Source organism: Aedes aegypti, chromosome 3, assembly GCF_002204515.2.
Source record: "Aedes aegypti strain LVP_AGWG chromosome 3, AaegL5.0 Primary Assembly, whole genome shotgun sequence".
NCBI lineage: Eukaryota > Metazoa > Arthropoda > Insecta > Diptera > Culicidae > Aedes > Aedes aegypti.
In genome coordinates, this window is record NC_035109.1 from 301071415 (window position 1) to 301086817 (window position 15403).

The window sequence follows — 15403 nt, forward strand, 5'->3', positions numbered from 1 at the left end:
GACATAAAATTTCATGTATCAAAGCTTTAAAAAATCTAAATTGAACGTTATATTTCAGTGAATTACCTACCTTTCAGTGAATTATGAGTTGAAAAAAGTCTGGGTTTACTGATATTTTCTTATATTTTGCATATAGATTCGATTGTTTCTAGCCAATAATGTATTATCCGATATTTTGTAAGTTTATTTGAACAACTTAAGAAACATTAAAAAAAGAAGACATAAAAGCAGAAAGTGAGCCGACCATTTTTTGATGATCGTACATCAGATTTGTTGATACAAAAGCAATTGATGCATATGACAGATTTTACATGACTGTTTTATGGACATACAAGTAGTAGACACTCTTTTTGTGGTATTTTTATTGAAGCATTATGATTAACTGTTACATCCTTTAAATTTGACCAGTGTTTGGTATACTTATGATGAGATATTGATCCAAACTTCAACGTAAGTGTAACGCTTAGTACAAATGTTTAGATTTCATATCAGGGGGGCGATTCCAAAAAATATTGGTCTCAAGGGGGCGAAAGTCAAAAAAGTTTGGGAAACACTGATCTAAATGATCTAATATTCAAAATGGAATCTGAAGATTCCAACTGTTATCCCAGGATCCATACTAGAATCTCATGATTCATACTGGAATTCCAGGATTCGCAATGTTATCCCAGGATCCAAAATGGAATGCCAGGGTTCACAATAGAATCCCTATATCCATACTGGTATAAAAGGAACCACAATAGTATCACAAGATTCGCATTGGAATCCCATGATCGTAGTGTAGAATCCAAAGATTAACAGTATCCACACTGGTTTTCCAAAATCCACACTGGAATCTCAAAGTCCACATTGAAAGCACAAGATCCACACTGTTACCACAGGATCCACGATGGGGTCCGAGGAAAACCACATTTAAGAAATAGAGTAGGGGAGGAGCACTAATTTTCAACCCACTTAAACGATTCACTACTTTGTATGGAAATTCGAAAATTGGCTCATAATTCTTGTGGGTCGAAAACTACTGCTTTTCCCCTATATCTTAAAGAGTATTCAAGTTACGAACTTGCTGTCTTCGACAAAGTTGTTCAAAACAGCATTTTTTTTACTTTGATGAAAACATCACCTTGTATACTAAAAGATTAAAAAAATGAATTTTTTATCTCACTTTTGGGCGGATAGATCAAAATACTGAATACATCAAAAGAAGCGCATTTACTTATTAAGTTTTTTTCTAGAAGACTCCAAAACGCTAGAAACCATAATTAAGGCGCTATTAATTATTAGTATGAATTCTCCCACTGTGCACTGGAGTAACAAAATAGACAATACCTGACAATTGTCATTGGAGTAGAATTTTCCCATTCGTTATATCGCTCAAAGGTACTGAAAATGTCTGACCCGACTTAGCCAGTAACCATTGTAGTCGTGATGTTATGAAACGTATGGTAACCCAATATCATCCATTTTAGCGAGAAAAACTGAAACCGTCCATGTATGAAGGCGATCGTAACAAATTGGACAGTTATTAAGAGTAAATCTAAGAAATAAGTCAAAATAATTGAAACACCGTTTGATATAAAAATAATCTTGAACAAAATAGAAGATGATGTAGATAATTGTACTGTGCAACATTTATGGGTGGTGTTCAGCTAAAAGTAAAAAAAAACTCAACTGAAAATCTGAAAAATATTATTTTCTTACCGTTTTGATTCATATTACGGACAGCTTCAAATTCCGGACACTCTCGTTTGTATGGGAAACATTTCACACGAAATGTTTCAATTTTCGCCGTCCAAAAGTTCTCATTTTCGAGGCTCGTTTTATTAGGTTCTTTCCATAAATATCATTGCAAATTTATAAAGCCCAACTACCTTAGACGTCTCTTAAGTGGTTGAACGATTTCAATTGATGATTTGACTGTTCCATTAATGATTATCATGAGCTGTCCGTAATTCGAATCAAAGCGTCCGGAATATGAGGCAAAAATGAGGGAGCGTCCGGAATAAGAATCATGAAAAGGCCACACGTTTTGATTTATTTAAAATTATTCATGTTGTGGACGCGTATTCTTTACCCACCATCCGAAAGTTAAAGGCTTCCGACGCTCGATAACGCTGAAAAATCATACAGAATGATTTATTTTGTATGGTCCAAACTGGGTTATACTTCACTGAGGCCTTAAGTGTCCATAATATGAATCAAAACGGTATATGTTTACCTTATAGCTTAATAAAAAAGCAACAATATATTTGGAACAGACTTCAAGCTTTTAGATGGACCAACATTTTTTAAAGGTTTTATATTAATGTCCATCATATTATTTCTTTATTGGTAAATAGTAATAAACTAGAAGAGATGAAGAAAATTCTGCCTTGTTTTTAATGCGACCAAATTCGACTTTCGAAATTAGCATAGCGGTAAATGAATCGGTAGAGAAACACGTAGCAAAATAACTAGGAAGGAGGAAGGGATTTATTGAGATATTCATAAATTAATTTTAATAGATCTTCCTTAAAACACTTCTCTTCTTCTTCTTCTGTCGGATGTGAGATCACTGCGTCCATTTTTTAGAACTATTGTGATACAGTCGAATTTCGTTCGTTGGGCTTCGTTTCAATTGGGCTCCCGTTAGGTGGGCTATAGCAATAGAAATATAAGTAGTAGAACGCTAATGGCGCTGTTCTCACAAAACTGAATTAGTTTATTATCACCTTTGCCATGTTGTATTGGATGATTTTAAAATTCATTTGACACTTTGAGGACCGGTACTCAAGCTGTCAGCGCGTGGCAAACTAGATGTTGGTAACACGAACAGTAGCGACATTAGCATTCTTAGGTTAATGCTTCTACTGCTATAGCCCACTTAAAACAAAGCCAAACGTCACTTTTTGACATAAAGCTCGATTTATCAATGTTGGTAGCCCTGAATTTCTATTGTATTGTATTGTATATATTTTGACAGCTGAAAACTCAGCCCGATTAGTGAAACTCTTTCATTAGGTGGGATACATGTTAAGTGCAACGAACGAAAGTTAACTGTATAGGGTAACGGTCGTATTTTGGACCCCCTAAGGAAGTGATTTTAGTTTTGTGTTCCAATTAATTAATTGCACAGCGCAACCAAGTCAAAGAATATGTCAAAATGTAGAGAAAAACTTCCTCTACAAGATAAAAATGCCCAAACGGTCATGTGGGATCCAAAAAACGTCGAAAATAATTGAATTGTGAAGCACTGTTTTTCATTATTTTGGACACACCAATACATTTTGGACCCTCAAAGTATATATTTTGGACCCCCGGCATTTTTTTATCGTTTGGCGACAAAGTCCATGACACTGGATGTATTATATGCTTGCCCATAGCCTAATCAATCGATCGACAATGGAGAACCGAAGAAATTCTTCGCTGTTTGACCAGAAATTTGATAAAAGTTTTTGTTTACATCTGAAAAATTTCTGACGGCTTCAATTTCTGTGTGTAACGTGGTGTAACGGTTGCATGGATGCACTGATTAAATTTAATTGATTTCAGATAAAATAAACACATTTTCTTTGTACAAACGGTTGATGCAAGTGCGGAATAGTCCTATCTTCCTAAATAGAATGCAAATTGAGTTGGTCTTTCGATTTAAACTGGGAAATTTGCAGGAAAATGGCCAAGGGGGTCCAAAATATATAGGGGTCCAAATTATATTGGTTACCCTATCCTTTTGCTTTTACAAAGACCCTCTGTGGTGAGAACGCCACCGGTATGCTTTGCGCGGTGACTGAACTTTTAGCCATTTGCCATTGATGAGCAGAAGTCAACACTTCTCTAGAAATTATTTTACCAAATATGTATTGTCAAAATTTATATTCTTAGTTTGATTTTTTGTACGATACGGGCAGAATTTGAAGAGGCTTTCTGTCAGAATTGTAGAATACTAGAAGACAAGGATATTTTTAAGATTCTTCTTGAGAAATTTGTTGAACTTGTAAAATCATTAGAGAGGTTTAAACTATCCTGTAATTTACCTCTAGAGAAAAGATTATAAATTATCTTTCATTGTACTATTGCTCATCTATTGTTTCACCTCAGCATTTTGTTACTTCTCCTTCCTTTGCATGCACTGTGTTGGATTTTGTCAATTTCATGCGCTCTTTGAATAGCGCCCAAACCCTTGATTTTAGCGATATAGTTTGTTCGGAGAAGTTTCTTGGTATATTAAAGCGTATCTATTGATGCAAAAAGTTTTGTGATCAATCAATCTAGCAGTGAGATAGAAAAACTATTTTTTTCATAATATTTAGATAGATATATTATGTCTTCAGCAAAGTAGTAGAACTGGCAATTTGAATCAACTTTGTCTAAGACGCGATTTTTCTATCTCTTATACTTTTTGAGATATATGCCGTTGTATGCGAATAACCCATAACAATAATATTTTTTATCATAACTTTTTTCCAAGATTTTTGATATTTTTTATGTTCTCTACAAAGTTGTTGGTCTTGAAAAATCTGTGTTTTTGCGGAACAAATCATTACGCTATCTTTTGAAGTAACGAAGTTATTTATAAATTACTATTTTCTCAAGGGTTAGATTACTGCCGTGAACCGCAAGTCAGTCCCATCTGCATTTTCGTCAAAATTGAGTTGAGTTCAGTTTTCAACATCTCTTCCAATGCTCTTTCAGCTGCACTAATGAAATAATATGAATTGTTCGAAAAAAAAAATAGGAAAAAACAGCAAGTCAAATTGTCCCAAAATGAAAAGTAACCGCATATCAGTCCCACTACCGACTTTCGCACCGTGTAACACAATAATTTAACTTGATTTAATTATCTTTATATTTTTCTCAGAAAGATATCGTAGTGAAGAGCAAGTTGTAAAAGTTTCATTAAGTTTGGAACATGTTCCAATTCTCTGGAATTTTTTAAATATTCGTATAGAAAACGAGTTTGAAAACTTCACAGTCCTTTTTCTCAATGCTTACTTTTTACAGATGGGACTTACTTGCGATTCACGGCAGTTTAGGCCCCAATAACTGCCTTCGGCGTAAAATGGCACAGATAACTCTTACAAATCATTTAAGTACCACGTCTTCCCTTTTGGCAGTTGATACAAACTTTTGTCTATAAGCATCTTTTGTTATTAAGTAAATAGGTCTTATTAAAATTAATTCGACCGATGATTCCGTTACTTTAAGAGCTAGAGAGGTGCGATATTCAGCAAAAACACGCGTTTTAAGATATCTAACAACTTTGTGGAAGACATGAAAAATTTAAAAAATCCAAGGCTTTTCAGCCAGGACATGAGAGGGAAATACCTATGTCCCATCCCTGAAAAGGTGCAAAAAAAGTGTTAATTAACATTCTTAGCAACGCCACTTCCAACGATTTCACTTAGCTCCCCTTAAATGAAACGGTTAGTGCGGTTGTCATACAAGGACCACTTTAGCTTTCCTGTGAGGTACATTGTCAACAAGTTTCAGAAATTCTGCGGTCAATTTCTTGAATTTTGCGTCAGGAATTTAGTAAATTTTTCTGAATTATATTTAAGCTACAATTATTTCAAAAACAAAAAAAAAAGAAAACAACAAAGCTTTTTCAAACCGTTTTTTTTTTTGCATGTGTTTGTCTAGAAATACGATATAGAGTGATTCGTAGAGGAATTTGTAACGCAATTCCTGAAAATATTGAGATATTCCTTGAGAAGGTTTTGAAACAAAAATGGAATCTAATTATTTTTAATTGCTCATGAAATTCTTGTGGCATATTACGGGCATATTACATCAGGAAGAATCATTTATTTTTTTGCAGGAAGTAATTTTTGCTGCAATTTTCTCAAACAATCCTGTAGAGAAACTTTAGGACTAACTCCAACAGCAAAGTTGGCATGAATCCTTGCTTCGTGATCTATATTTGTAGGGAGACTCCCAGATTTTTTGTATGTAGTATTTTTTGAAAAAATCTTCAGTAATTTCTCAAATCATATACAAATTATTGATGAACAACTGGAAGATACCTTAAACTAACAATTGGAAATTATATGTAATATATACGGAAGAGACCTTCCAGGAGAAATGATTAAAGGGATTTCTTAAGCATGCTCTGGCGGAATTCTTGAAGAGATTTTTAAGCAAGTAAAAATTATTCGAGAAAATATCTGGTGAGATAAGAAAGTCTGGGAATGATTTTCCGTGAAAATCCCCGAACGAACTCAGTGAAAACTTGTAAAATAGTTCTTGAAAAAAGCACTGAAAAGTACGAAAATAATTCATGACGAAATTCAAGGTAGAAATCTGCAGAAGAATCTCTTCAAAGCACATGGTTGAATACCTGAAAAATCGTGAAAACATCACAAAGGACAATTTTCGTGAGTTTTTTGTGCTAAAATTCTTGAAAGATTTTTTACTGGATTACAAAAAGAATACATCTATTTCGTAGCGTACATTGAAATTTACAAATATCACTGATGTCGCGAAATTGGGACCGACATTACTTCAGTAAAACAAGTACAGTCGACTCTCCATAACTCCATATTCAAGGGACCATCGACTTATAGAATTATCGAGTTATAGAATGTACTGAAACAAAAAATCACAAAATCGAAGGAACAAATTTCTGTATTTCTAATGTATAAATGATCACCTCTGTAAGAAAATAATATTATTCTGTTGATTGTACTTTACACACTATTATTTGAAAACTTTTTACGAAATGCTCGAAAAATCACATTATTTTGACTGACAATATTTGTTTTATTTTCATGTTTTTCAACTTTTATTACAACTTGCAAGTATTTTTTCATCTCCAAATAAGAATTTAACCATGTTTCCCCAAATAAGAACGATTTTAAAATAAATATCGAGTTATGGAGAGAAATTTCCCTCTCACGTGACATCGACTAGTGGAGATATCGAGTTATAGAAATATCGACTTATGGAGAGCACGATGTATGGAAATTTGAAGGGACAGAAAAATCTATCGAGTTATAGAGTATATCGAGTTATAGAACATCGAGTTGTGGAGAGTCGACTGTTTTTGCAAAGCCCTCCTAAGCGCCCTACAGAAAAAAAATTTAGCTACGCCACTGATTATCGCCGCAAACGACAGTAGTAATAATTAATATCATATTTTGATTGATTGAATAGTTATGAGTAGTCTTGAGCTTCACATAATCACTTACTTGTTATGGCGGGATTTTAAATAATATAGTTGCTGCATGCTTACTGTTCGCTGATCCATAATTGCTTTCGTAGAAGATCCACATTAAGATGAACGAACTATTAAAAGTGAAGTAGCCTAAAGTTAACAATTGTGTAGCGAAACATTTAAAAGACTCAAAAACAGCTCATCCCGAATAACATTCGTAACAATGGCTCGATCAAACCCAGCATACGTCCACGATGCACGTCCGCAGGATCTAGGCTTCGGTCACAACTACCACGAAAAACTACCGTCCACCATCAGTGCTGTGTCCTTCTCGAAGCAACCGATCCAGAACGGCACCACCAAGGACACGGCCCCCGCGATGAGCGTGTCAAAGCCCAACAAAGCCCTACGGGACAAATGGGGCAAAGATATCGAATTCCTGCTATCGTGCATTGCCCTATCGGTGGGACTGGGCAACGTGTGGAGGTTCCCATTTACGGCCCTGGAAAACGGTGGCGGAGCGTTTGTGATACCCTATCTCATCGTGCTACTGTTGGTAGGGCGGCCAATCTACTATCTGGAGATGTTGATCGGACAGTTCTCCAGCCGGGGTGCTATCGAAGTGTATGACGCGGCGCCGGCTATGCGAGGTATTGGATATGGACAAATCTACTCGACTTTCATCGTGATGACTTACTACGCGTCGATAATGGGCATTACGGTGCGATACCTGATAGCGTCGTTCGGTGACCCACTGCCGTGGGGTGAGTGCCGGGACAGTTGGAATGCTACGTGTATCGATTCGAGTTTGGCGGTCAATTCTGCTGAGAATACAACGGAAAAGAAGATTTCGTCGGCGGAGCTGTTCTTTGAGTGAGTATGTTTGTTAATTCCTTTTCAATTGTAATTCCAACTATTTGCGAATGAAAATGATTAATGAGCTTAACGTTTTTATGGATTTTGTGCAGAGTTATTATTTATTTATTTGGTTAAACCTCGCCCGCAATATTTCTCCATTTCACGGTTCATGACTACCTCTATTCATCCTCGACGGCCATGCCTTCTTATTCCGACCGGATTCGAAGTGAACACCATCTTTACAGGGCTGTTGTCCGGCATTCTTGCAAAATGTCCTGCCCAGCGTATCCTTCCAGCTTTAGCCACCTTCTGGATATTGAGTTTGCCGTAGAGCTAGGCGAGCTCGTGGTTCATCCTTCGCCCCCACACACAGTGCTTCTGCACGACACCAAAGATCGTTCTAAGCACTCAGCGCAAGAGCTTGCGGGTCCTCCTCGAGCATATTGCATACAGGACTACCGGTCTAATAAACGTTTTGTACTTCGTGCATTTAGTGCGGGGGTAAATCTTTTATGACCGCAGTTTCTTATGTATCCCAGATGATGCGTATTTCTCCGCTAACGTTGTTGTTGTTAGCGAGGATTCATGGTATCCACATCAAAACTATCCCCGTCTATCGTGACACTGCTTCCTAGGCGGGCCCTGTCGCGCTAGTTCCGTCTACTAGCATGTAATTTGTTTATGACATATTCACCACCAGTCCAATTCTTGTTGCTTCGCGTTTCAAGGGGGCGAACAAATCTGCCACTGTTTCAAATTTTCTCCAAATAATATCCATGTCGTCTCTACATGACACTTTCAAGGGTAATAATGAAGAGCAGCCACGAAAGTCCATCACCGGCGGGATTGGAACGAACTAGAGCGTTCGCCCAAAATCTTCACGCAGTTTTACACACCGTCCATCTTTGCTCAAATCAATTTTATGAAAGTCCCGGGAAAGCTATTCTCATACATGATCTTCCATAGCTTCATAGCGGTCAAAACTATCGTATGCTGCCTTAAAAACGATTCCAGGAGGCGGCTTTTGTCTCGGAATAGGCGGGTTTGTTGCTCTCGCTTCAGTTTGTATCGTTCCACGTTTTGCCGCGTACCATACTCCAATATTGCAGCCAACGCTGCATTCTTTTCATCCAAAATCTCCTAGCACTCCTCGTCGAGTCAATCGCTTCCGGTTCCACTAGGGCGTGATGTGGACATTTTCAGACCATCATATAATTCCATTATGCGACGGCTCAAAATACACGATTTTTCATCCAGATGTAAATAGACACCTTGCCAAATACCTGGCGTTACGTCCCTACTAGAACAGAGCCTGCTTTTCAGCTTTAGTATTTTATGAGCACATCCACAGTTATTAACGGAGAGCTTTGCCATTTGACTATTTTTGCTTTTGTATATCGTGTGGCAGGCACGAAGATACTTTATGTCTAGGAAGTCGATTAAATTTACTACCCGAAAAGATCCCCTACCGGTGGGATTCGAACCCGTGCCCCTCAGTTTGATTTTGCTGAACTTATGCGCGTTTACCGCTAAGGCTATATGGGCATCTTAAACGTAAAGTTATCATACTCGAATTCCATTTCCGTTATTACCAAATTAGAAAAAAAATAATATAAGGAATCATAATCATTCGATAAGTCATAATTCATGTTGTGGATAAGTAAAACGACATTTTATTGCTGGCGAATTATAACTATTGCCACCAATCGGAATTTTAAGACCTGTTGAAATAGGGCACCAGACGTTCTTTTAGAAAAACCTCCAGAGATTCCTTCAAGAATTTCTCTCTAAGTATATCCAGAGACTCTTTCAGAGAATTCTCCAGGAATTATTTCGGAGATTCCTTCAGGGATAATGTCTACCGCAATCCTTACAGCAATTTCTTTACTGAGCATTTGCCAGAGATTTCTGCAGGAAGATCTTTTGTTCGCCATGATACATTTTATACCGGTTCCGATAGGGCTCCAGGAATATCATAGCAATTCCTCCAGGAGTTTCACCAGGGATTCGATGAAGGATTCGTCCAGGATTCCTGCAAAAAATATTCACAGGGATACTTTCAGAGATTTTGCAAGGAATTCCTGCAGAAATATTTCTAGTGATTCCTCCATAGATTCCTCCAGTTTTTTTTTGAATGGGGTTCTTCCAGGAATTTCTCCCAAGAATCCTCCAAGATCTGTTTCTGAAATTATCTCAGGAAAGCTCCAGAGTTTCTCGAGAGATTTTTTAAGTGATTATTTTCAGAGATTCCTTTCAAAAGTCAAGGATTCTTGCAGGGATATCTTCAAGGCCACAATTTTTTGTTTAAATTTTATGGAGGGATTGTTAGAGAATATTAAAATTCAAATAGTGGTTTTCATATTCTCAAGATTTTCTCCAGGAGTTTCTCCAAGAGTTACACTAGGACAATTTCTTATTACTCAAGATATTTCTCTAGTAATTTCTTCATAATTTCCTCCGAGGTTTCCTCCACGGAAATATGCAAAGATATTCCCAAGTAGTCTTCTCAAGATTTTTCCATGAATTATTCCAGAGATTTCTTACGGGATTCCTCCAAGGATCGCTCCAGGGATTCTATCAGGAATTCCTACAGGTGTTCCACAACACATAATTTCCTCCACAATTTCTTGCAGGAATTCTCTAAGAGTTACCATGAGCAAAATCCCGACAAGCATTATTTTTGTGATTTCTCCAGATAATCCTTCAAAGATTCCCCCGGGACTCGTTCTGGGCTTCAATAAAATCCTTCGGAGATTCCTCCAAGAAATTTTCTTGAAATTCCTTCAGAGATTCTCCTATGAATTCCTGCAGGAATTTCATCAGAAGTTATCCTAAGAATTACTTCAGAGATTATTTTATGAAAATCTCTACAAAAATTCCTCCAGTAAATGCTCTACATCAATTTCTTTTGAAAAATCTTTTCATGGAATCCTCCAGAGACTTCTCTAAGAATTATTCCAAGGATATCTCTACAGGGGTTTTTCCAAGGATTTTTCTACAAATTTTACAAGAAAAGTTTCTACAGTGATTCTTCGTGGGATACTTCCAAGGATCCCCCAGGAATTCTTCCAGAAGCCCTTCAGAGATTCTCACAGAAATGTCTACAAAGACTCATCCAGGGATTTCTCTAATTAAATTTCTAAAGCGATTTCTGCAGAGATTTCGTCAGCTTTATCTTCAGGAATTTCATAAAACATTGCATCAGAAAAATCTCTAAATGATTTCCTCTAGATTTCTGCATATTTTAGTGAAATATGCTTTTCGTCTATGCTGTCTTTATCTTGAAAAGCTGTTGAAAAGCTAAAGACTGCGCAAGCAAGAACTATATTTGATGTTTCAGGGATTTTTCAGGAATCCCTCGATAGGCTCCTGCAAGAATTTCAATAAAGATTCTTGCAGGAATTTACCCGGTGGTTACTCCAGATTTTTTTCTTTTTCAAAGCATTCAGCCGCATCGACCAAGGAGTGCGGGTTCAATCCCCGCTTCAGTCTGGAAAGCTTTTCGTCAGGAACGTGTTTCGACTGTGAAATTGGGCGTTGCATGCTAGTCTGTTTTCTGGTGTGGTGCTCCCTTCAAAGGACAAATCGTACACAGGAAGGATTTACGTGTAGGTGTCTTTGAAAAAAGTTTCTCCAAGAATTGCTCCAAGAATCTCTTCAGGAGCTTATCTGGGGTTTGTTTAAAAAAATCTTTAGGCAAGGAGTTCCTGGAGAAATCTCTATAAAAAAATCTCAGGTAAAATCTGGATGAATTCTTATTCATTTAAAAAAAAACCCTTGAAAAATCATATGCGAATGTCTGTAGGAATTTCTTGAGGAATTCTCGAAGATTTCCCCAGAGGAGTTTTTGGAGACTCAGAACACATCTCTGACTCCCTGGAAGATTACCTGAAATATCCTAAGAATAGTTCATATAGCGATGCATGCCTGAGAGTATGCCTAAAGGTAATGATGCAATTGAACGCGTTCAGTTCGCGTTCCAGTTAAGTTTATAGAACGGAGCGATCAAGTAGGCTTGCTTATTGTTCAGTTCATAAATTGGAATACTAGAGAGCAGAAAATTGAACGCAAAGTATTTTAACAGATTTCACGGCATCTCAACGTGATAAATTTGTTTTGAAGGTGCTCAAAGCAACAAATGCTTTATTTATTATAATCAAATTGAACTTATCACCAATTCTAGAAATATTTCCCAGGCATAAACCTACATCCATGCTTCAATTACCATTGTAATGCATTGCGATCTGAACGGGCCGTTCGAGAGCAGCGACAGGCTCTGGCTCGAGAGTTCAATGTCTATTGCGTTCTCGTGCAAAATTTGAACGCGTTCCGTTCATTTTTGGCTCGCGTTCAGTTCAAAATGTATCACTTTCTAAAGGAAACTATTGAGTCCCTATAAAAATTCATGAAGTTATTTCTGATAGAATCCCTAGATGAATTTCTCCAAGAGAATTTCAGTAGCGATCCCGAAGTAAATTTGGGTAATAATTCCTGGAAGAATCTTAAAAAGACTTCTAGAGGAAATTCTGGAGAAAAAATTGGTGAAATATCTGGAGTAGTCCATAAAGAAATCGTCATACTGTAAATTGGAAAAGCCTTGACGATATCTCTGCATAAATCCCTGTATAGATATTCCTGGAGGAATCCTTAGAAGAGTCCCCGACCAGAGAGAAGAAACAAGATTATTACAAAATGTGTTGCTCTAATGTGATTTTATTATATCACCGGTTGTCAAAATTTACGTCAAATAAATATGTATAGAATTTATTCGTTTCATTTATTTAGTTAACATCTAGACAGATAACACTGAATAGATTGTTCTACAAGTTATAATATAAATCTGACTCTCTTAAACTTGAGCCTCACGAATCCAGTCACGCGTGTTTTTGGTTATCGATTGACTAAATTCCTGCAAAATCATAAAACAGTCTTTTCCATTGTTTTGGCCAGAATTCAATAGATTTTTAATAAACAACGATTTAGTTTTGCTTTTAACATCAATGAACCCTAGTCTATCTCTATCCACATCAAGATACAGCTGATTAAGAATTACTCTAAATATACAATTAGAAATAAGACTATATCGTCTAACCCTATCTATATTCTGTCTACAGGGTTGAGGTCCTGAATGAAACACCTTCACTGGACGACGGTATTGGAACTCCTAACTGGAAATTAGTAGTATGTCTTCTAGTTCCTTGGACATGCATTTGTCTTATATTAATCAAAGGTGAAAACGTATCCTTGGGTTAGTTATGAACTGTTTTTCACCTATTCGATATTGCAGGAATCAAGAGTTCCGGAAAGGCATCCTACTTCCTAGCTATTTTTCCGTACATTGTGATGCTGGTGTTGCTGATTCGAGCATGTACTCTGGAAGGTGCCAACAAGGGTATGCTGTACTTTATAAAACCACAGTGGGATCGAATCCTAGAGGCTAAAGTATGGTATGCCGCTGTAACGCAGGTGTTTTTCTCACTGACTGTGTGCTTCGGCAATGTTCTGATGTATTCTTCGTACAATCGGTTCTCCAACAATGTCTACAGGTTTGGTTCGAATAATTGATACTGCTATCAGAGGTAATCGTTTGCATTTTTAATTACAGGGACGTAACCATTGTTTCCATACTGGATACGTGCACCTCTCTGCTCGCCGGGTTAATCGTGTTCGGTGTCGTTGGTCACTTAGCGCACGCGTTGAATGCTCCGGACATAGACAAGGTAGTCCGAGGTGGTCCCGGACTGGCATTCATCACCTACCCAGATGCAATTGCCAAGTTCAAATTTTGGCCACAGTTCTTTGCAATTGCATTCTTCCTTATGTTGTTCGTACTTGGAATTGGGAGCAATGTGGGAATGGCAACCACCATCATGACCGTGGTTCGAGACCGGTTTCCACATCTAAGGGCATGGCGGGTGGCCCTTGTAATTGCTGTCATCGGATACAGTGTTGGCATCATCTATACCACTCCCGGAGGACAGTATTTACTGGATTTCTTGGATTTCTATGGAGCTTCGTTTGTGGCGTTGGTTTTGGCAGTGTTTGAAATGCTTACCTTCGCTTGGATCTACGGCGTTGGACGAATCTGTCGGGATATCGAGTTTATGCTGGGCATCAAGACGGGTTTATATTGGAGACTATGCTGGGGGTTTATCACTCCTACAATGCTAACTGCCATTTTAGTCTATCACATTGCCACGTACAAACCGTTTACGTTTAATGGCTATGTATTCACGAGTGGAATGTATGGTAAGCAATATTCAGTACACATGATAATATTCGTCCATATTCCATTCACGTTTCTTATCCTTCCACAGCATTTGGCTGGTGCGTTTTCGCGGTCGGAGTTCTTCAATTACCTTGCTGGGCAGTGTACGCAGTGCTGAAGCGGAAGGAACCTTCATGGAAGAATCGAATCCTGAGTTGTTTCAGACCGCTGCACCACTGGGGACCGGAGGATCCCGAGTTGAACGCAAAATATCATGAATCGGTTTACAAGTACGATCAAACGGTTCCAGTGGGACGAAGTTTACTTAGGAAAATGGTGGACAATGTTTTCCAATAAACTATTTCATAAATTAAAGAGAGTGAAAAAAAGCAATTGAAAGTTAGTTTTGGATAAATAGGATAAATAGGATTTCTAGCGTTATTTTGTTGAAATTGAGAAAGCATTAGGATGACCTTGTTAGTAAGTAGTTTTGGAAGGCTGTCAATAACCTCGTGGTAATATTCTTGGTTTGAAAGCAAATCCAAAGTTTTGAAACCTGGTTGGTCCAGAATCTTTATATGAAAGTATATTTGTACCTGCTATACGATATACGGACGCTAAAATGACAACTTATTCAAAAAAGCTCTCAGTTAATAACTGTGGAGAAAAACAATAAGGTAGACTTTGTCCCTGTGGGGATTTAATGTTAAGGTCCCAATGGGGATATAAGGCGAGATCTCGAATTTTTTGGAGCAAAAAAATATCAGAAAATCAAACATCGCTCTGGACAGAAAACTTTTTCGAATCATCACCGATCATGTTTTTGTTTTTATCGAAAATGGTTTTTAGGATTTGTGTGTTTGAAAATACTGGATGTGGTTGTGATTCATATGCACCGTAATTCCACGAAAAAAAAAGATTCGATTTCATAAGCAATTTAAAGGAAAATAACAATAATAAAAAATAAAACCTTCTTTCAGGAAGGGTCACTCAAAAAATATTTGCATTAGGTTCACAGATTTTCTGAGCTTTTTTAAGCATTTTAACGAAACTTTTCAGAATAATTGCATAATATTTGGTCGGCATTAAGTCAGAGTGGACCAAGTAACATTGTTCATATTTTGAGAAAAATGAGTTCAAAGTTTAACACTTTGCAATTTTAAACTTTAAAAAAATGTTCAATATTTCCCCAAATATTTCTCTAA

General features: G+C 37.2%; 1 protein-coding gene across 4 annotated transcripts in view; it reads left to right on the top strand.

Moving 5' to 3' along the window:
• Positions 1-14627, top strand: part of LOC5578663 (sodium-dependent nutrient amino acid transporter 1) — a 29330-nt gene extending 14703 nt beyond the window's left edge. For 2 of the 4 annotated variants that reach the window (XM_021855164.1, XM_021855166.1), the window contains exons 2-6: positions 7196-8005; positions 13105-13220; positions 13278-13536; positions 13596-14239; positions 14308-14627. In XM_021855164.1, coding sequence (XP_021710856.1) covers positions 7356-8005; positions 13105-13220; positions 13278-13536; positions 13596-14239; positions 14308-14555 — 1917 coding nt within the window. In that variant the 5' untranslated portion in view covers positions 7196-7355 and the 3' untranslated portion in view covers positions 14556-14627. The remainder of the gene's footprint in view (positions 1-7195; positions 8006-13104; positions 13221-13277; positions 13537-13595; positions 14240-14307) is intronic. The other 2 variants (XM_021855165.1, XM_021855167.1) reach the window with 1 other exon arrangement.
• Positions 14628-15403: the final 776 nt, after the last annotated feature.